At 47.8% G+C, this 20,271-nt stretch overlaps 1 protein-coding gene across 1 annotated transcript in view; it reads right to left on the bottom strand.

Annotated features, from left to right (window-relative positions):
• abca3b (ATP-binding cassette, sub-family A (ABC1), member 3b) overlaps nt 1-20,271 on the bottom strand; it is a 47,992-nt gene that overhangs the window by 14,047 nt on the left and 13,674 nt on the right. Inside the window, exons 5-20 of the mRNA XM_078418518.1 lie at nt 18,561-18,820; nt 17,438-17,554; nt 16,094-16,214; nt 14,955-15,128; nt 12,023-12,204; nt 10,864-11,013; nt 10,452-10,581; nt 8,928-9,082; nt 7,456-7,611; nt 5,677-5,887; nt 4,971-5,121; nt 3,900-3,998; nt 3,270-3,462; nt 2,300-2,603; nt 1,436-1,709; nt 147-351 (exon numbers count right to left, since the gene is read on the bottom strand). Of these exons, the coding sequence (XP_078274644.1) occupies nt 147-351; nt 1,436-1,709; nt 2,300-2,603; nt 3,270-3,462; nt 3,900-3,998; nt 4,971-5,121; nt 5,677-5,887; nt 7,456-7,611; nt 8,928-9,082; nt 10,452-10,581; nt 10,864-11,013; nt 12,023-12,204; nt 14,955-15,128; nt 16,094-16,214; nt 17,438-17,554; nt 18,561-18,820 (2,882 nt within the window). The remainder of the gene's footprint in view (nt 1-146; nt 352-1,435; nt 1,710-2,299; nt 2,604-3,269; nt 3,463-3,899; nt 3,999-4,970; nt 5,122-5,676; nt 5,888-7,455; nt 7,612-8,927; nt 9,083-10,451; nt 10,582-10,863; nt 11,014-12,022; nt 12,205-14,954; nt 15,129-16,093; nt 16,215-17,437; nt 17,555-18,560; nt 18,821-20,271) is intronic.

Raw genomic sequence — 20,271 nt, 5'->3', positions numbered from 1 at the left:
GTTCCCGTGCTGCACTTTTCTATGTAATCCTCATCCCAAACCCCAGATCGAGAGGGAGACTGATCTCCAGTGGGATGGAAGCATTCTCTGTATGGAAGGTTTCTTTGTAAATGTGGAAGTTGGGCCCTCAGGAATTAGCTGCTCACCAGGATTGCGAGGCAGGGGATGAGGTAGTTGATGAGATCCCAGAGGAGTGCCGACAGCCAGAAGCTGGCGATGTGCAACCCGGTCACCAGCTGCATTTGCTTGGACTTCAGGGCTCTTTCTGTCACCAGCAACAGAGCAAAGGTGCTGGACAGGAACGCCATGCCGTACATCAGATTGAAGGAGAGAGCAAAGCCAGTTCGGTTCCTGCAAGTCAAAGGGCAATGGGTCAGTTTGGGAACAAATGACCAGCACCCCAGCACCAAGACTGACAGAAATCCCCTTCCCAATTCCGTCTATAATAAGGGCGGTCGGTCAAAACCGACAGTCATAGAGTCATAAGGCATAGAAACAGGCCCCTTGGCCCAACTCGTCCATGCCGACCAAAATGCCCCATCCACATTGATCCCATTTGGCCCATATCCCTCTAAACTTTTCCTATCCATGTACCTGTCCAAGTGTCTTTTAAATGCGATTATAGTACCTGCCTCAACTACCTCCGGCAGCTCATTCCAAATATCCACCACCCTGTGTGAACCCCTCAGGTTCCTATTAGATCTTTCCACCCTCCCCCTAAATCTATGCCCTCTTGTTATTGATTCCCTCACCCTGTGTAAAAGTACATTCACCCGATCAATTCTCCTCATGATTTTATACACCTCTATAAGATCACCCCTCATCCTCCTGCACTCCAAGCAATAAAGTCCAAGCCTGCTCAACCTCTCTCTGTAGCCGAGGCCCTTAAGCCTTAGCAACATCCTCCTAAATCTTCTCTGCACTCTTTCCAACTTGCTGATTCAAACAAGCTCCTTCGTGCAAAGGGTGGTGTATCTGTGGAAGGCTCAAGTGGGATGCGGCATTCAGTTGTTGAGTATATTCGAGGCGGAGGCTGGTACCATTGTGGATATGAAGGAAGGAAAGTGGTTGGCATTGAGTTTGTACATTCTCCCTGTGATCACATAGGTTTCCTTCGGGTTCTCCGGCTTTCTCTCACATCCCAAAGACGTGCGGGTTTGTCAGTCAATTGGCCCTCTGTAAATAGCCCCCAGCATGTGGGGAGTTGATGAGAGAGTAGGATAAAGGAGAACTAGTGTGAATGGGTGATCGTTGGTCGGCGTAAACTCAGTGGGCCGAAGGGCCTGTTTCCATGCTGTAAAAACTAAAATGGAATCCAGCATATAGCAAGGGAGAGCTTGATGTGAGTGTTGTACACAGTGAATACTTCACCACATAATGCATCTACATCCATGTTACTGTCACAATAATTAACAAGACGATGGTGTGTACGCACTCATTGAGCTGGTCCAGGGCTTCCTCGGTGACGTTGCGGGGCTGGGGGTAGTTGGTCGTGCTGATTGAAGCATTTGGCCCCACCAGTAGCTTGAACAAGGCGTTGTCCACCAGCATCAGGGAGGTGGCGGGTGTGTGGAAGCCCAGGTTGTTGAACAAGACCTGGATATTGATGCCTGATTTGACCGTTTCAAAACCTGCAGCGACCAAACTGTCCTCATTCAGAGCAAACCCCTTCTTCTTAGCAGCACTCAACAAGTAATGTACAAGATCACCTAGGAGAAAGGAAGCCAAACATTGATAGAATTGCATAATAAATACTGTGGCACATCTCCACCGAGCTTACCTGAGAAATTAGTCCATCAGACAGGCAGGAGGACGGGCAGGGGGAGGAGTGGGGGGGGGGGGGGGAGGAGTGGGGGGGGGGAGGAGTGGGGGAGGGGGAGGAGTGGGGGAGGGGGAGGAGTGGGGGAGGGGGAGGAGTGGGGGAGGGGGAGGAGTGGGGGAGGGGGAGGAGCGGGGGAGGAGTGGGGGAGGAGGAGGGGAAGGGGCAGCTCAGTGCTGCTGCGACCCTGGTTCAATCCTGACCCTGTGCTGTCTGTGTGGAGTTTGCAAGTGTTCTCTGTTGCGCAAAGATGTGTGCAGGTTGAAAGTTAAAGAGCCACTGGAAATTGTTCTCTCTTGTGCAGGTGTGAGGAAGGATCTGGGGAAGTTGATGGGAATGCGGGCAATGAGAGTAAAATAGGATTACGCAGCCTCAACACTAAGGAAATGACGAGTGCAAGATTTCCACGTTAGACAAGCAGATTGTTGAAGCAGTGAAGGAGCGACATTAGGGACAGCCTGCCGGCCAAGTGTTACTCACCCTTGACGTTCTTTGGTTGCCCAAGCTGTGCATGCACCAGCCCTGCGTATATCTGAGCCAGCTGCTTGATCAGGGTGGAGTTGTTGTCCACTGAGTAAGGGACAATGCTGGACCCGTAATTTCGGAGAGTCAGGTTTAATCGCGGAGAGTCATGGGGTCCTGGAAAAGTCTTGGCAATGATAAGTGCACAGCCAGCAAAGATCAGCGGGATCATAAACTGGGCCGAGATCACCTTCCAGTTCCGCCAGCTGTATGAAGCTCGTTTCATGAACATGGCTCGGAACTGCTGCACGAACAGTGTTATCTGCACCAGACAGGGATACAAGGCATGACAAATCCGTCACAAAGACAGAGAAACACAATGTGATATCAGCTTCCCATTAACTGAGCTCCCAACAATCCAAGGCCCCAGAAACATCAACTAACTCACTGGAGAAATACCAGCTCCTGCAACAAGCAGCACACTTGCACATCAAACTGTAGCGAGAAACTGCCCCCAATTACTGCAGTTTAAATTCTCTTTGGTTAACATCAAGGTTCATAACCTATACGAGGAAGTGGCACCCTGTTCATTCCTACCATCTCATATTTCTCTCATGGAGCACTAGGAATGAATCGCCAAACTGCCTTACAACTAATGAAGAGCAGCAAAGGCAGGAGGTGTACACAGCAGGATCCCACGAGCAACGCTGTGACCGCGTCTGAGCGGAGGGTCCGTGCAAGGTCAGGGCGGATTCTAGCTAAGTTAGTAGCCAGGGGATTTGTTTCATCCACCTGAGAGATCACAGAGCCTCCGTTTGCCATGGGCTCAGGCAGCAGTGAAGACTCCATTGTGCAGTCACTGACAATGCCCTGAGTACTCCCCAGAGCTGCTTGCCCACTCAGGTGCCTCGTGAGGAGGGTGCAAGTGTTCGGAGGCATTCGGTGCGAGAATTGGCTGCCCGTGGTGCCAGGCTCAGCGTGCACTTACCCCAGTGTTGGGTTGGACGGCTGGCAGTTCGATGGGGTGTGGTTGCTCGCTGCTTTCCGCGTCCTCTATCAGCTCATTTAGGCTGCTCCTGTCCTTGGATGACCAATTGCTCATCCTGCGCTCGTGCTGGTACTGCAGGGGTGGCAGCTGGATGGCCTGAATGTCCAAGCTGGAGTCCACCAGTTTCCCCACCCTGCAATGGAGACAGTTTGCGCTGAGTAACCGCTGGTGGCACGGGTGGAGATAGGCAACAGGGGTAGCAAGAACCGGCAGGGCTGGGAAACTGTCAAACAGTGGTCGGAGCCCGCAGTGTGCTGGCGAGAGGACTACAGGGAGGGAGCAGGCAGGACATGGGGGTAGCACATAGAACAGTGCAGCACAGGGCGTGCAGTTAATTGGGCTCTGTAAATTGCCACTGGTGTGGAAGAAGTGGATGAGAAAGTGGGATATCATAGAACTTGTGTGAACGGGTGATTGATGGTCGGCAGGGACTCGATGGGCCGAAGGGTCTGTTTCCATGCTGCGTCTTTGAATCAATCAACATCTGCCCATTGCAACTTGCTACATCGGATTTAGACCTCTCACCGGTGATCCTGAGCGACCCACTGCAACCAGTGGAGCTGCACTCACCTCAGGAACACCTCCTCCATGGTAGTGACGGAGGCTCCGTAACTGGCGATCCCCAGAGACACACGTTTCTTCTCCAGTTCGGAAAAGAGGGCTTCAAACCTATGGACGGGAATGGTATAAATGTGCGAGCGTCCCAGGAGGAGCTGATCCAAACCACGAGAATGGGAGATTACAGCATTTCCCCCTCCATCTCATCCCCCAGGGTCAGGCTGAACTCTTCATACAGCAGTACAGCACAGGAACAAGCCATTCAGCCCACAATGTTCATGACCAATATGATGCCAGGTTAAACTAATCTCTGCCTGCACGTGATCCATATCACTCCGTTCCCTACATTTCTATGTGCCTATTTAAAAGCTTAAACTCCACTATCATATCTGCCTCCACCACAACCCTTGACAGTGCTCCATGCACCCACCACCTTCTGTGAAAAAGAAAATTGCTCACGTCATCAACTTCCCCGATCACTTTCCTGTTTGAGCCTCATATTGCCTGCTGCCCTTTTGTCGACAGGTCAGCCCGAGTTGTAATCCAGCTGTTACTATGACGATATGGACCCCTGAAGGCAGACATGGACTCTCACACACACACATACACACACAACATAACACTGATCCAACGTGTACTTAGCGATAAACACACATGTAGGAATTAGTACATGTGCAGGCACATTTCACACATGTACAGGGTCACACATGTACAGAATACACACATGTACAGGGTCACACATTCAGATACAAGTATCTCTACTAGAGAAACATGCTGTATCGTTGCCTGTCTTTTCCCTCCACATATGCTGCCTTGCTCTGCTCTGAGTTCGACTTGATTGTATTTGATTGATTAGATAGCAGACAAAGTAAACCTTTTCACAGTGGCTCAGTGCATGTGACAATAATAAACCCACATACGGCATTGTTCAGATACGTAGATACAAACATGCACTCGGACATATACAAACACACCCACGCTTTCAGCGGCAGGGGCAGGCAGGAGGGTGCCTGTCTGCTCGTACGCCAGAGGCAGCAATCCCTCAGACACTGAGGGTGGGAGATCGCCTCTGCGCAGCTCTACCTGTGAGTGCTTTCATTTGGGAGGATGTAGGAGAGTTCGGCACCCACGTTGGTCTGCTGGGTAGCGCCGGGGACAAAGCTCTTGACGAGACTGGTGATGTTGTCGACGTTACAGAAGGGCTCCTTGACAATCACCATGTGGTATCCAGCTCCTGCAACAACAAGCAGCACACTGGCACGTCAAACTGCAGCCAGAAACTGCCCTCAGTTACTGCAGTTTGAATTCTCTTTGGTTAACATCAAGGTTCATAACCTATACGAGGAAGTGGCACCCTGGCAACATTCCAAAGGACAGGTGCCCGCTTTCCACCAGCTGCCCTCCACCCTGGGCTCTGGGTCCAATGGCTCCGATCCACCCTGGGCTCTGGGTCCAGATGTGGTCAGACCCACCCTGGGCTCTGGGTCCAATGGCTCCAACCCACCCTGGGCTCTGGGTCCAATGGCTCCAACCCACCTTGGGCTCTGGGTCCAGATGTGGTCAGACCCACCCTGGGCTCTGGGTCCAGATGTGGTCAGGCCCACCCTGGGCACAGTCCAGATGTGGTCAGTCCTGGTCTACACTGAGCAGGTTTAGAGTGGGAATGCCCGGCACCAAGGCTCTGACAGCTGTAGACACCACATCAATGCAGGGAAGTGTGAAGGCAGTAAACACAAGAGCAGTCTGCATGCAGCACCCTGCTCCCCGTGGGGGGCACAGTTCTACTCACCATAGAGTCTCTTGAGGAAGAGAGGAGATCCACAGCACTGCAGCTGCCCCTTGGCCATGATCAGGATGCGGTCTCCCAGCAGGTCAGCTTCGTCCATGAAGTGCGTGGTGAGCACGATCGTGCGGCCTACCTTCACCTGCTGCAGAAGGTCCCAGGTAGCTCTGCGAGACAGCGGGTCCATGCCAGATGTGGGCTCGTCCAACATGACCACCTGCGGCAGACATCAGTCATTGGGTGCAGTGAAAGGTCCTGCCCACTCCGAAGTTGCTGGAGAGAACATGCAACACCCCCTCTGCACTCTTTCTGTATCTCAAAAACCACTCTGCCCCTCCAGCAGGGCACCGAGCCTGACCTAGTGAGCAGCGTCAGACAATAGACACCTTCAACGTTGTGGATAATATGGCCAGCTCTCACACTACTTCCTATAGGGAACAGGTCAGGGAGTCATACAGCACAAAAACAGGTCCTTAGGGCCAACACGTCCTTGCCGAGCAAGATTGCCCTTCTAAGTTATTTGCCCACATTTGGTCCATATTCCTCTAAACTTCCTATCCACATACCTGTCAAAATGTCTTTTAAATGTTATAGTACCTGCCTCAACTACCTCCTCTGGTGGCTCATTCCATATACCCACCACACTCTGTGTGAAAAATGTTGCCCTTCCGATTAAATCTTTCCCCTCTCACCTTAAACCCATGTCCTCTGGTTGTTCATTCCCCTACTCTGGGCAAAAGACTCTAAATTCACCCAATCCTTTCCTCTCATGATCTTATACATGTCTATAAGATCGTCCCTCGTCCTCCTGCGCTCCAATGAATAAAGTCCTAGCCTGCTGAACCTCTCCCTGTAGCTCAGGCCCTTGAGTCCAAGCAACATCTCATAAATCTTCTTTGCACTCTTTCCAGCTTAACGACATCCTTAACGACAGAGTAACCAAAACTGAATACAATACTCGAAACACCGCCTCACCAACATCTTGTAAACTGTTACATAACATCCCAACTTCTATACCAGTTTGAAGAAGGGTCTTGACCTGAAACGTCACCCATTCCTTCTCTCCAAGATGCTGCCTGACCTGCTGAGTTACTCCAGCATTTTGTGATATCCCAACATCTATACTCAGTACCCCGACTGATGAAGCCCAATGTGCCGAAAACCTTCTTTACCACCTCATCAACCTGTGACTCGATTGATTGCTTGTGGTCCCTGCTCTGAGGTGAAATGTGGTGTTCCTGGTGTATAGGCAAGTAATAGCAGCATGTTTGGAAAATCATGGGAGAATTAAGCAGAGGCAACATGGTTTTATGAGAGGAAAACTGTGTTTGATAAATTGGCTAGAATTTTTTAAAGATGTAATAAACAGAGTGGAGAAAAGAGAATCAGTAGGTTAAGTGTGTTTGGATTTTCCAAAATAAGATGCCACAGATAAGGTTTCTGCCCAGGATGGTTTGTTTAATGTGAACAACTTGTTTGAAGTTGTAATATTTATGGTGTTGGGTATGTAAAGATTGGGACCGGACCCAGCCCCAGACAGGGCTGGTGTTGTGCCTAAGGGGTATCTAACAGCAGGTAGCCCCACACGAGCTCCCTAATGCACTACACTCTCAGCACAGCCCGAGTGGCAGCACCATGGTCAATGATCACAAGTGGTTAGAGGTGAATTGGTAATGCGGAGGAACAGGGAGAGGCAGTGCCCCAGTGTCTAAAACATGAACGTGCAGTGGGATCAGAGAGATCAGATCAAACGTCCCGCTGCTCAGCTCACCGAAGCTTTGTTACCTGAGAATCTCCAATGAGAGCAATTCCAATGGAGAGCTTGCGTTTCATCCCACCGGATAGAGTCTTGGCTAGGGCCTTCCGCTTCTCCTCAAAGTTCAGCATCATTAGCATCTGGTTTATCGCTTCATTTACATTCTCTATGTTGGAGCCTTTCAACTGGGGAAAATTAGCAAGGTGGTCACACTGCTGTCTACTTCCAAAATTCACATGCGAGTAATTACTGTGTATCACAAACAACGGCCAAGGCACTGCTCACTGTGGCGCACTGGTGCTCACACACTTCCAATCAGAAAAACATGCTTCCACCTCCATCCTCTGCCTCCCATCATCAAGACAAGTTTGGATCCAATTAGCCAGCTCACCTTAGAACCTATGTGACTGTCTATCATGCAGCACCTTGTCAAATGCCTTATCATGGGCAAAATTTACTGCCCTCTCTTCACCAATTTTCTTAGTTACCTCCTCAAAACACTCAATCAACTCAGTAGAAGAGGATTGCCTTTTGTATTGTAGATATTTTTTATTCTGAATAAACTATATTTTTGGAAAAAAATGCGGGCCTGGAGATTTATCCTCTCATGCTTTCCAAGACATCCACCCCGTCCACTTTCATAATACTGACCTGCTCCAGGTTACCAGCCCACCCCCCCTGAACAAATTACCTTCCACATCCTTACCATAGTGAATGCAGGTGAGGTATTTGTTTAGTATCTTGTCCATGTTCCCAGACTTCACACACCAGGTCCATAAGATTACTCAAACTTTCCTGTCTGCACTCTTGCACCCATTAGAGTCACAGAATAACAAAGTTAGATAGCATGGAAACAGGCCCTTCGGTCCAACTCATTCATACTAACTGTGATGCCCATCTAAACTAGTCTCATTTGTAACATTGGGCCCTCTAAACTTTTCCTGTCTCTGTACTTGTTCAAACATCTTTTAAAAGTCGTTATTGTGCTTGCTTCATCTACTTTCTCTGGCAGTTCGTTTCATATACCAGCACCCTCTGTATGAGGAAATTGCCCCTCAGTTACCTATTAAATCATTCCTCCCTCGCCTTAATCACATGTTCTCTAGTCATTGATTCCCCTACCCTGGGAAAAAAGATTCTGCATTCACCCTTTCTATGCCACTCATGATTTTAGGCACCTCTGTAAAGTTAGCGCTCAGTCTCCTTCGCTAAGGAATAATATCCTCGCCTAGCATCAATCTCTATAGCTCAGGCCTTCAAGTACTGGCAACATTCTTGTAAATCTTGTTTGCACTCCTCGCTTAGTGATAACTTTCCTTTAGCAGGGTAACCAAGGCTATGGACAATACACCAAGTACAGCCTCCTGAATGTCTTATACAACTGCTGCATAACATCCCAGTTCCTATGCTCAGTACCCTGGCTGATGGAAGCCAGTTTGCCAAATGCTTTATTCATCAACCTCTCCCCTTGGAAAGGACATATCCCCTGCATTTCACTTACCCTGCAAAAGAATGACAGGTGTTCTTCCACTGTCAGGTTGTCGAACAGGACATCATGCTGTGGGCATAGCCCCAGGCTCCGGCGTACAAGTGCCATGTCCTGGCAGATATTGAACCCATTAATGTGGGCAGTGCCACTTGTAGGAGGATAAAGGCCTAAAAACCAGGAGAGCAAGTCACTGGTTTGAATAAAACAGCTCAAAATCCCAACCCAATCTTCACTCCAGGGGCTGCCCCACTCTTACTCTTTCACAATCCCACTGCCCACCTCTGTCAAAAAGACAGCCCCTACAACCATCATGCTATTAAACACTACAACCTCCAAATAGGCTCTGAATTATACACACCACGCACGCACACACAATTCTTTGTTGTTGTTGATTATGGGTTTTACAGAGCACTATGTTTATATATCTGTTGTGCTGCCGCAAGTAAGAATCTCATTGTTCCATTTCGGGACATGACAATAAAAACCTCTCGACTCTTGAGGCATTTCTTCGGGTGAGGCTGATTCGATTCCACTCCAGTTCTGTGGGGGAAGCTGAAGTCCAATTGGAACCTGTTGCCTCTATCACACTTGGGGCTTGATGGGATGGTTGGGGGAGAGGGGGAGGAAGAGACTGGATGCTTCCTCTACCATTTACCCCAGTCTCTCGACAAATGGGCTCAAAGTGCCCAACACTATCCCAAAAGCTATTCTTTCACCTTGAGTAGTCGTGGGGCGAAGGTCCCCAGGAAATGGTTGGATGCTGCAATTATTTCAAGGAGGCTTTGAGAACATCTTTGATTCACTTCTTCTGTCTTGGTAATCTCCTGCTATGATGGAGCAAGAGTATCACTCTGAGGAGTGTTGGTTTTGGGAGTTTGGTGTCGGAGGTGCACCTGTGCATCAGACCAGACTGGATATGATCAAAAACGGTCCTTCCATTAATTAGGGTATTGTCCGATTTACCTCCACCCTTTTGTGGACACTGACCTTTATCTATGGAACTGATGCATTACAATGCTGAGAATTATATTCTGCACTCTGCATCTTCTCCTTTGTTCTACCTATTGTACTTGAGTTTGACCTGATTGTATGTATCGTGTATATGATTTGTTCGGATAGAATGCAAAACAAAGCTTTTCACTGTACCTCTCGGTACGCATGACAATAATAAACCTAAATCTTGCAGTGGATGTGGAGGATTTGCAGCAGCAACATTGGTAGTGGTTCTCCAGCACTTTCCACAATATGCTCTTGGAAAACATAGACCACGTCCCACCATGAAATTCGCCATTGCCTTCAGGGTGCCTTTGGCCATCGTAGGATCATGGACTTGCCCTCCTAATGCTTCGGACATGGACTCCCCATCTCCCACTATTAAAGCCCATTGCCCTTCTATCATTGCTCTAAGGTCCACCATTTCCCCTCCCTGACCTCTACAAATGCTAAATAATTTCAACAACTGTAAAAGAACCCTGCTCTCCCTCCCCTCTTGCCTCCCTTATTCGCCCAGAGAGCAGTGTAATATCCTGGGCTCACCAGTCAGCATGGACAGGGTGGTGGACTTCCCTGCTCCGTTGTGGCCCAGCAACACCGTGATCTGTCCTTTGTACATGTTCACAGTCAGACGGGAAACTGCTATCTTCATCTGGTTTCCGGTGCTGAATACCTGCAGAATGCAGATGTATCAGCTGGCATCTGCAGAAAGCTCAGTTCACATGGACATTGGTGTCTTTAGGTTTGCCTCAAACTTCATTCAGACCCTTGAGCCCAACCTGTTACAGACAGCACAGACACAGGCCCTTTGGCCCACACCGAGCTTCACACACCCATTCACACCAAATTATTTTATTCTCTGCCTTTTCTGGGCATATTGAGGATTGGGCATATATCATCCAATTCTGATTGAGCAAGAGCTTGGGCCAACACCCACATCTCAGCCAGACTTTACCTTGCATAAGTTTTTGATTTTGATCCCAGGCTCAATATAAGACTGGTCGTCCTCAATGAACTCGCTGTGCTGGGCAGTCTCAGGCTCCACCTCCTCCTCACTGCTGACTTTGACGTACATGGTTCTCGGGGTCCTGAGCCAATACGAGGGCTGGGGAGACACCACAGGTTAAAGCACATTACCCTGGCTTAATTACCTGCTGAATATCTCCTTGTGACATTGTGTCAATGTTGTTTGAGAAGACATGAAAAGTAAATTAAAAAATAGGGACTAGAAATCTGAAAGAAAAACGGAAAATGCTTGAGATAAAATACTGTGGAATTGACAGAGAGTTAAACTGATTGACTGATGGAATTGATTGAAAGGCACAGCATGGTAACTGGGCCTTCGGCCCGCTGAATCCACTCCGACCGTCAATCACCTGTTCACACTGGTTCTCTGTTATCCCACTTTCTCATCCACTCCCTACACACTAAAGGCATTTTACAGAGGTCAATTTACCTACAAACCTGCACATCCTTGGGATGTGTGAGGAAGCACCTGGAGGAAACCCATTTGGTCACAGGGAGAACGTGTGAACTCCACGCAGGCAGCACCCGCGGACAGGATTGAGCCCGAGTCTCTGGCATTGGGAGGCAGCAGCTCTACCAGCTACACCACCGTGCCACCCACAATTTGAGGTTGATGACTTTTCAGCTGATGCTGCTTGACCTAGCTGGTTAGGCAACTTACTTAGTATGGAGGAGTTGGGCCGAAGGGCCTATTTCCATGGTCTATGTAGCTGTTTGCTACTTCATGGGTTTTCTGTCCTTGCTTGATAACAACGCTGTGCGGCACCCTTGGATATTTTATTAGGATAATGGGTGTTGTAAAATACAAATTATTGGTGTGGAGTTTCACAGATGCTGCCTGACCCACTGCGCTACTGCAGAACACTGTGTTTTGCTCAATGGTGAGGCTGGAAGATCAGGCCCAGCTGAATGTGGGTGTTGTGACTGGAGCAGAGACCTGGGCAACAGTTAATGATGGGTGAGTCGGGTGGGTAAAGGAATAAGGAATATGGAGACATGGAGGTATAGACCGCACTCTGACTACAACTTGCACTCCGACTACAACTTGCTGCAACTTCAATGTAATTCAATGTTTTGAAACGACTTACCAAGATGAAAAAGTACCAGACCTCGGGTATTCCGTACTCCCCTGGGAACACTGCCTCCACATACCAGGTGATCAGACCATACAACAAGGAATCAAATATCAGCATGCCAATCACATCAAAAATGGTGAAATTGTCATCCACGGTGACCGAATGGTTAATGTTTGACCATTGAATACCCGTACCTTCAAACAAACACAGAAAATCAGGAAGTAAACTGGCCACACAAAATGCTCAAGCCTTAGAATGAATATTTTTTTCCTGCCACGAACTGGGAAGGCCACATCCCCACTTCCTGCTCTGTAGACATCCTCTTTCTTCACCTTAGCCAAGTTAGGAAAAGGGGACGTACAACGAGATCGGGGTGTCCTAGTGCATCAGTCACTGAAAGGAAGCATACAGGTACAGCAGGCAGTGAAGAAAGCCAATGGAATGTTGGCCTTCATAACAAGAGGAGTTGAGTATAGGAGCAAAGAGGTCCTTCTGCAGTTGTACAGGGCCCTAGTGAGGCTGCACCTGGAGTACTGTGTGCAGTTTTGGTCTCCAAATTTGAGGAAGGATATTCTTGCTATTGAGGACGTGCAGCGTAGGTTTACTAGGTTAATTCCCGGAATGGCGGGACTGTCATATGTTGAAAGACTGGAGCGACTAGGCTTGTATACACTGGAATTTAGAAGGATGAGAGGAGATCTTATCGAAACGTATAAGATTATTAAGGGGTTGGACACGTTAGAGGCAGGAAACATGTTCCCAATGTTGGGGGAGTCCAGAACAAGGGGCCACAGTTTAAGAATAAGGGGTAGGCCATTTAGAACTGAGATGAGGAAAAACATTTTTAGTCAGAGAGTTGTGAATCTGTGGAATTCTCTACCTCAGAAGGCAGTGGAGGCCAATTCCCTGAATGCATAGAATAGATAGAGCTCTTAAGGATAGCGGAGTTAGGGGGTATGGGGAGAAGGCAGGAACGGGGTACTGATTGAGAATGATCAGCCATGATCACATTGAATGGCGGTGCTGGCTCGAAGGGCCGAATGGCCTCCTCCTGCACCTATTGTCTATTGTCTATAATTATTTATAAGCATTGTTTTGCAAATGTTGGAAGAAGCCTGGGATGAAACCGGTTGCTTGCAATAGACTGGAACTGAGACACAAGGCAGCATCTGTGGAGGGAAAGGATAGGCGACGTTTCCTGTCTGAAGAAGAGTCTCAACCCAAAACGTCATCTGTCCATTTCCTCCATTGAGGCTGTCGGAACATCTGAGTTACTCCAGCTCTTTGGTGTTTGCTCAAGGTTCCAGTATCTGCAGTTTCTTGTTTCTCCACTAAGGTTATTAAGGTCACCAAGCTATGGGGAACAGTGTGGGTGTGGGGTCATTCCATGGATTACTGCCATTGACCTTCTTAAACAAAGGATAAACAATGGCCAATCTCCAGATCTTCGGGACATTACCTGTGGCTGGAGAGGATACAAAGATACTGTATCTGTCATTCTTCTCTCTTGCTTCTCTCAATAATGGGAATCAATCCCATTAGGCCAGGGGATTTAGCCACCTTAATGTTCTGCAAGAGTCCCAACACCTTCTCCTTAATATTGAAATGCCCTACAATCTTAGCATATCCCTCACTGATCTCACTATTCCCATGTCTAGTTTAGTTTAGTTTATTATTGTCATGTGTACCGAGGTACAGTGAAAAGTTTTTGTTTCATGCCATCCAGTCAAAGAAATGACTGTACACACGCACTGAGTATAAGAGTTAGTCCGTAATGTTAGTTGTGCAGAACGTTGGTTCAGCAACACCTGGAGCACTGCATGCAGCTCTAGTCACCACACTGTAGGAAAGTCATGGTTAAATTAAACAATGTGCAGAAAAATATTGAATGAATGAATGAATGTTTATTGGCCAAGTATGCATATACAAGGAATGTGCCTTGGTGCTCCCCTCACAAATGACAACACAAACATACAGTTAACAATTAAGAATAAAGCATAAACACATCAAAACAATAAGGATACTCCGTTACGGTCTAAACATGTGGGTGAAAATAAACCAGAGTAAAAAAGAGACTACAGACTTTGGTTATTGAGTAGAACTATCACTCATGGAAAAAAGGTGTTTTTATGTCTGGCTGTGGCTGCTTTGACAGTCCGGAGTCGCCTTCCAGAGGGAAGTGCTTCAAAGAGTTTGTGGCCAGGGTGAGAGGGGTCAGACATGATCTTGCCCGCTCGCTTCCTGGCCCTTGCAGTGTACAGTTCGTCAATGGGGGGAAGGTTCCAGCCAACAACCTTCTCAGCTCAGCAATATTCACAAGGATGTTAGTGAGTTGGAGGGTTTGGGTTGTAAGGAGAGGGTGGCCAGGCTGGTCTGCTTTCCCTGGAGTGAAGAAAGCAGAGAGGTGATATGATAGACGTATTAATAATATAGATAGCCAGAGTTTCTTTCCCATGGTAGGAGTGCCCAAACCTAGAGGCCGTAGGTTTAAGGTGCGAAGGAGTCGATTTAAAGGGGATCGAAGGGTTAGTTCTTTCTGACAACGAGTAGTTGGGGTCTGGAATGAGTTGCCAGAGAAGGTGGTGGAGGCATGAACAACACATTTAAGAGGCATCAGGACAGGTACCTGAATGAACAGAGCATAGAAGGAAATACACACAAAATGCTGGAGTAACTCAGCGGTTCAGACGGAAAATGTCACCAAAATGTCACCTATTCCATTTCTCCAGAGATGGTGCATGACCCACTGAGTTACCCCAGCATTTTTTGTCCATCTGCAGTGTAATCCGACATCTGCAGTTCCTTCCTATGCAGAGCATAGACATCTATGGAATGAATGCAGGCAAATGGGATTAGTATAGATAGGCATGATGGTTGGCTTAGACAGGGTGACAAAGTTATGGCTCCACGACAAATGAATCAAAAACTTTCTCAAACTTCTTACCTTTGCCTTCGAACATGCCAATTAGCTGACAGCCCAGTGCCATTGCAACATTGGATAATAAGCATGACGCTATTTTCTGGGAGAAGGTCATAGAGTGATAACGTGGGATGATGAAAAAGTAGGGGATGTACATGAGGAAGTACAGGAATCCACTGACCGCTGCACCTACATTGGCTGAAATACATGAAGGAAGCAGATAGGAATCACACGCACACAAAACCTTCCCACACAGACAGGCCAAGGACCACGAGGCCCTGCCATCACCCCCAAAGCCAGCATTATTGCCCATCCCACATCTGCTCATGACAGGTGGGGGTGGGCCAGGTAGGCAGTTTCAGCATTTAGATTGAGCAACAATGAAGGAACAGTGATATGTTTCCAGGTCACAATGGCATGCGACTTGCAGGGGGACCTGCAGGTGGTGATAAAAAGCAAAAGCTGGAGGAACTCAGTATCAGGCTGTATATGTGGATGGAGAGTAACGGATGATGTTTTGGTTTGAGACCTTGCAATAGGATGTGAGCGCTGAGGTAGGGTAGCCAGGGGGAGAGATGAGGCGGAGGGTGGTGGGTGATGTGACGATGATGGGCAGATGGAGCCAAGTCTCAGCCGCAGAATAACCAGCCAACCCGCCTACTGAGGGCAAGCTATGTATAATAAACAGAGATCACAACACTGATCCTTGTACACTTTCAGTCAGGAAACTACCCTCAATATCCTCTGTCTTCTATGACCCAGACATTTTTGGATCCAATTTACCAACTCACCATGGATCCCATGTGACTTAATCTTCTGGATCAGCCTACCACAAGGGACCTCGTCAAATGCTTTACTCAAATCTATGTAGGCAAAATCCTGCCCCATCCTCAATCATCATCAAAAAATTCAAATCAAATTTGAGACATGATCTCCCCCGTACAATGTCATGCTGACTATCCCTAATAAGTCCATACTTTTCCAAATGTGAATAAATATTATCCCCAAAAATCTTCTCCAATAACTTCCCTACCACTGATGTAAAGTTCACTGATCTGCAAGACCACGAACAAACAGGAATTTAATAAATTAGTTTGGTCACTCGGACGGAGTTTACGTGGCTGGTCTGGTCATTCTCACTGGGAACATGTCGCCTCACTTACCTTTGGAGAAGAACACACTGATCATGAAGCTGAACGAAATTGTGGACACGGCAAAGAGTAGCAGAAAGAAGAATATCAATGTGGGGTCGCTGTTTTGCAGGACCGCTCTGTGCTTCAGCAGCTGCCGAGGGAAGTGTTAAAACCATTAGAGTCATCATGCTACATCACAGAAACAGGCTGTTCAGCGCTACAGATCCGTGCCGACCGAGTTGCTTGTGCTAGTCCCATCTGCCTGTGCCTGATCTGTACCCTCCAAACTTTTCCGATTCATGTCTTTTAACTTTTAACTGTCGACCTCCTTTCGACCCTCCATACCCAGACATCATAGCAACAATCCCATTTCTGCATTAGTTCCACATCAGCATTAGCTCTGATCCTTTTGCTCCAAATCCACTCCCTCTTCCCCCACCTGCCCCACAGCCCATTCTACAGCTATCCTTTCCTTAGCATCCGAGAAGGTTCAGCATGTCCACAAGGATTCTCTCAAACTTCCAGAGACAATATGGAAACTGTTCCGATGGAATGCATCTCAACCTGGAATGGCAGCTGCACTGCTCTTGACTGCCTGAACCTGCAGTGTGGTGAACATAGCCCAGTCCATCCCAGGCTCGTTACTTCCTTCTATCCAATCCATCTTCTTGGTGTGATGCATCAGGAATGCTGGGACTATCAGTTCCCCCACCTCTCTACTTTCAGTTTGAAGAAGAGTTCTGACCCAAAATGTCACCCATTCTTTTTTTCCAGAGATGCTGCCTGACCTGCTGAGTTACTACAGCTCTTTGTGTCTATCTTCGGTATAAACCAGCATCTGCACTTCCTTCCTAAAAAGGCTGGAAATATTGTCAAGGATGCATGGCACTCTGGCCATTCCATTTTCTCTCTTCTACCTTCTGGTAGAAGGTACAAGAGCTTTAAAGCCCGGATGTCCAGACGTAAGATCAGCTTCTTCCCCACTGCAATCAGATTCCTGAACCGATCACCTCTTTCACACCCTTTCCCACAGATGTTGCGATGTACTCTTTCTCTTAACTCTATCTCAACTTGTGATTCTGCTATTGCAGTTTAATTTTTGCACTACACAGATAGCATTAATCATTGCATCATTCTGCTGTTTTACACTCCTTATGGTATTTATTCTTACATATATCATTACCATGGTCGGCTCGATTGTAATAATGTATAATCTTTCCGCTGACTGGATAGCACGCAAAAAAATGCCTTTCACTATACCTATACCCAATACAATAAACTAATCTAAACTACTGCCCCTTTGACAGAACAGTGCCTCCTTGGTGCATGAATGGAAATGTGGAAAGTAAAGAAAGGCTTAAAGCAGACACCTACCTTTATACAGAGCAGGGCAGTCATGAGAAAAACTGAACTAACGAGGAAAAGGTAGAACTTGAGGAACCAGGCCAGCCAGTGCAGCCAATTGTTCAGTCCCATCATCTTCATATATTCCTGAGGGAACAAAGGCAGGTCACGTTGCATCTCATCACCATATCAGCGGCTTTACACATCACTGATGAGAAGGGGCCGGTAACAATTATTAGGTAAATCCCGTAATCAATTGCAGAACGCACCCACTGACTGGATTGAGAACAGGCCTGGTGACCATGTCCAGAACCGGCCTCATTAGTGGATCCATAGAAACATAAAATGGGTGCAGGAGGAGGCCATTTGGCCCTTCCAGCCAGCACCGCCAATTATTGTGATCATTGTTGATCATCTACAATCAGTAACCTGTGCCTGCCTTCTCCCTATATCCCTTGACTCCACTAGCCCCTAGAGCTCTATCTAACTCTTTTAAATTCATCCAGTGAATTGGCCTCCACTGCCTTCTATGGCAGAGAATTCCACAAATTCACAACTCTCTAGGTGAAAAAGTTTCTTCTCACCTCAGTTTTAAAAGGCCTCCCCTTTATTCTTAGACTGTGGATGGATTCCATCCAGAATGCATCCAGTCACTGACTCCAAAACCTGCGTGGTTGCCTATTCCAGGACATGTTCTGGGAGAGTGCGGCACACACTGATCCCAGGCCAAGAATGTGTCCGGCCATCGGTCCCAGCACCCCCTCACCACGATCAGAGCCTGGCCCTCACCCCGATTCAGAGCCTGGCCCTCACCCCGATTCAGAAACACAAGCTGCTACACGTAAGAATCTAATTGTTGTGTTTCAGGACAGATGACAATAAAACATTCTTGACTCGTCTCCCATTCCAGAATTGATCCAGAACCCTCGCCCCAATCTAGAACCCCTCTTCCCAATCTAGAACCATCTCCCCTGATCCACAACTCACTCCCCCTGCGATCCACAACTCACTCCCCCTGCGATCCACAACACACTCCCCCTGCGATCCACAACACACTCCCTCCGTGATCCACAACTCACTCGCTGTACCTGGAACCCGCCCCATTTCCATTCCTTTCATCCACATGCTGCCTCATAATCTCCCTGCATCTTACCTTCTGCTTGGTCTCTTTCTCCAGCACAATGGCTTTGGTGACGTTGAGCGCAGTGTAGGTGAAGCTCAACATGACCAGCAGCGAGAGTTGGGTCTGGATGGCCAGGATGAAGACATCGTCCAAATAGGGGGGGAACGGGAACCGCAGCATCTGCACCGACAGAGAGCTCAGCAAACCAGCTTTCTCCGCACTGGCGTGGTACTTGATGATGGCTTTGTCCGTCGCAAACTGAGTGGCCAGGAATCCCTCGCGGTAATAGCCTTGACGAAACCAAAGCATACACTCACCTCACATCCCTTAACAGCCTGTGATACATCTTATCCACTGGCGATTCCTTCACCTCTATGTCTGCTAAGACATCTAATACATCTGGAACAGCTTCTTCCCCTCTGCCATCAGGCTTCTGAACGGTCCAACCATAAGCTAGGGTACTGTCCGATTCATCTCAACCTCATCGCAGACATTGAATTTTGTCTCTGGAACTTGTGCGCTACAATGATGAGAGCAATAATCTGCACTCTGTATCTTCCTATTTGCTGCCTCGGCAAGAAACATAGAAAATAGGTGCAGGAGTAGGCCATTCGGCCCTTCGAGCCTGCACCGCCATTCAATATGATCACGGCTGATCATCCAACTCAGTATCCCGTACCTGCCTTCTCTCCATACCCCCGATCCCTTTAGCCACAAGGGCCACATCTAACTCCCTCTTAAATATAGCCAATGAACTGGCCTCAACTACCTTCTGTGGCAGAGAATTCCACAGATTCACCACTCTGTGTGAAAAAAAACGTTCTCATCTCGGTCCTAAAAGACTTCCCCCTTATCCTTAAACTGTGACCCCTGGATCTGGACTTCCCCAACATCGGGAACAATCTTCCTGCATCTAGCCTGTCCAACCCCTTAAGAATTTTGTAAGTTTCTATAAGATCCCCCCTCAATCTTCTAAATTCCAGCGAGTACAAGCCGAGTCTATCCAGTCTTTCTTCATATGAAAGTCCTGCCATCCCAGGAATCAATCTGGTGAACCTTCTCTGTACTCCCTCTATGGCAAGAATGTCTTTCCTCGGATTAGGAGACCAAAACTGTACGCAATACTCCAGGTGTGGTCTCACCAATGCCCTGTACAACTGCAGCAGAACCTCCCTGTTCCTATACTCAAATCCCCTCGCTATGAATGCCAACATACCATTCGCTTTCTTCACTGCCTGCTGCACCTGCATGCCTACTTTCAATGACTGGTGTACCACGACACCCAGGTCTCGTTGCATCTCCTCTTCTCCTAATCGGCCACCATTCAGGTAATATCGGCCACCATTCAAGCCACCAGCATAATCAAGGACAAGTCGCACCTTGGCCACTCTCTCTTCTCCCCTCTCCCACGAACCAAAGAGTATAGAAGTGTGAAAACGCACACCTCCAGATTCAGGGATAGTTTCTTCCCAGCTGTTATCGTACAACTGAACCATCCCACCAACAACTAGAGAGCAGTCCTGAACTACATATCTACCACATTGGAGGCCCTCGGACTCATCTTTGATCCTACTTTACTGGCTTTATCTTGTATTAAATGTTATTTGCATTATTTCCTTTATCATGTATCTGTACACTGTGGATGGCTCGAATGTAATCATGTATTGCCTTTCGGCTGACTACCTCGGTACACGTGGCAGTAAACTAAACTCATTAACATTAACTCATCTATTGTACTTGA

Source organism: Rhinoraja longicauda, chromosome 21 (assembly GCF_053455715.1).
Source record: "Rhinoraja longicauda isolate Sanriku21f chromosome 21, sRhiLon1.1, whole genome shotgun sequence".
NCBI lineage: Eukaryota > Metazoa > Chordata > Chondrichthyes > Rajiformes > Arhynchobatidae > Rhinoraja > Rhinoraja longicauda.
Note: the sequence above shows the minus strand (reverse complement) of the source record. Positions and strands in the feature narration are given on the sequence as shown.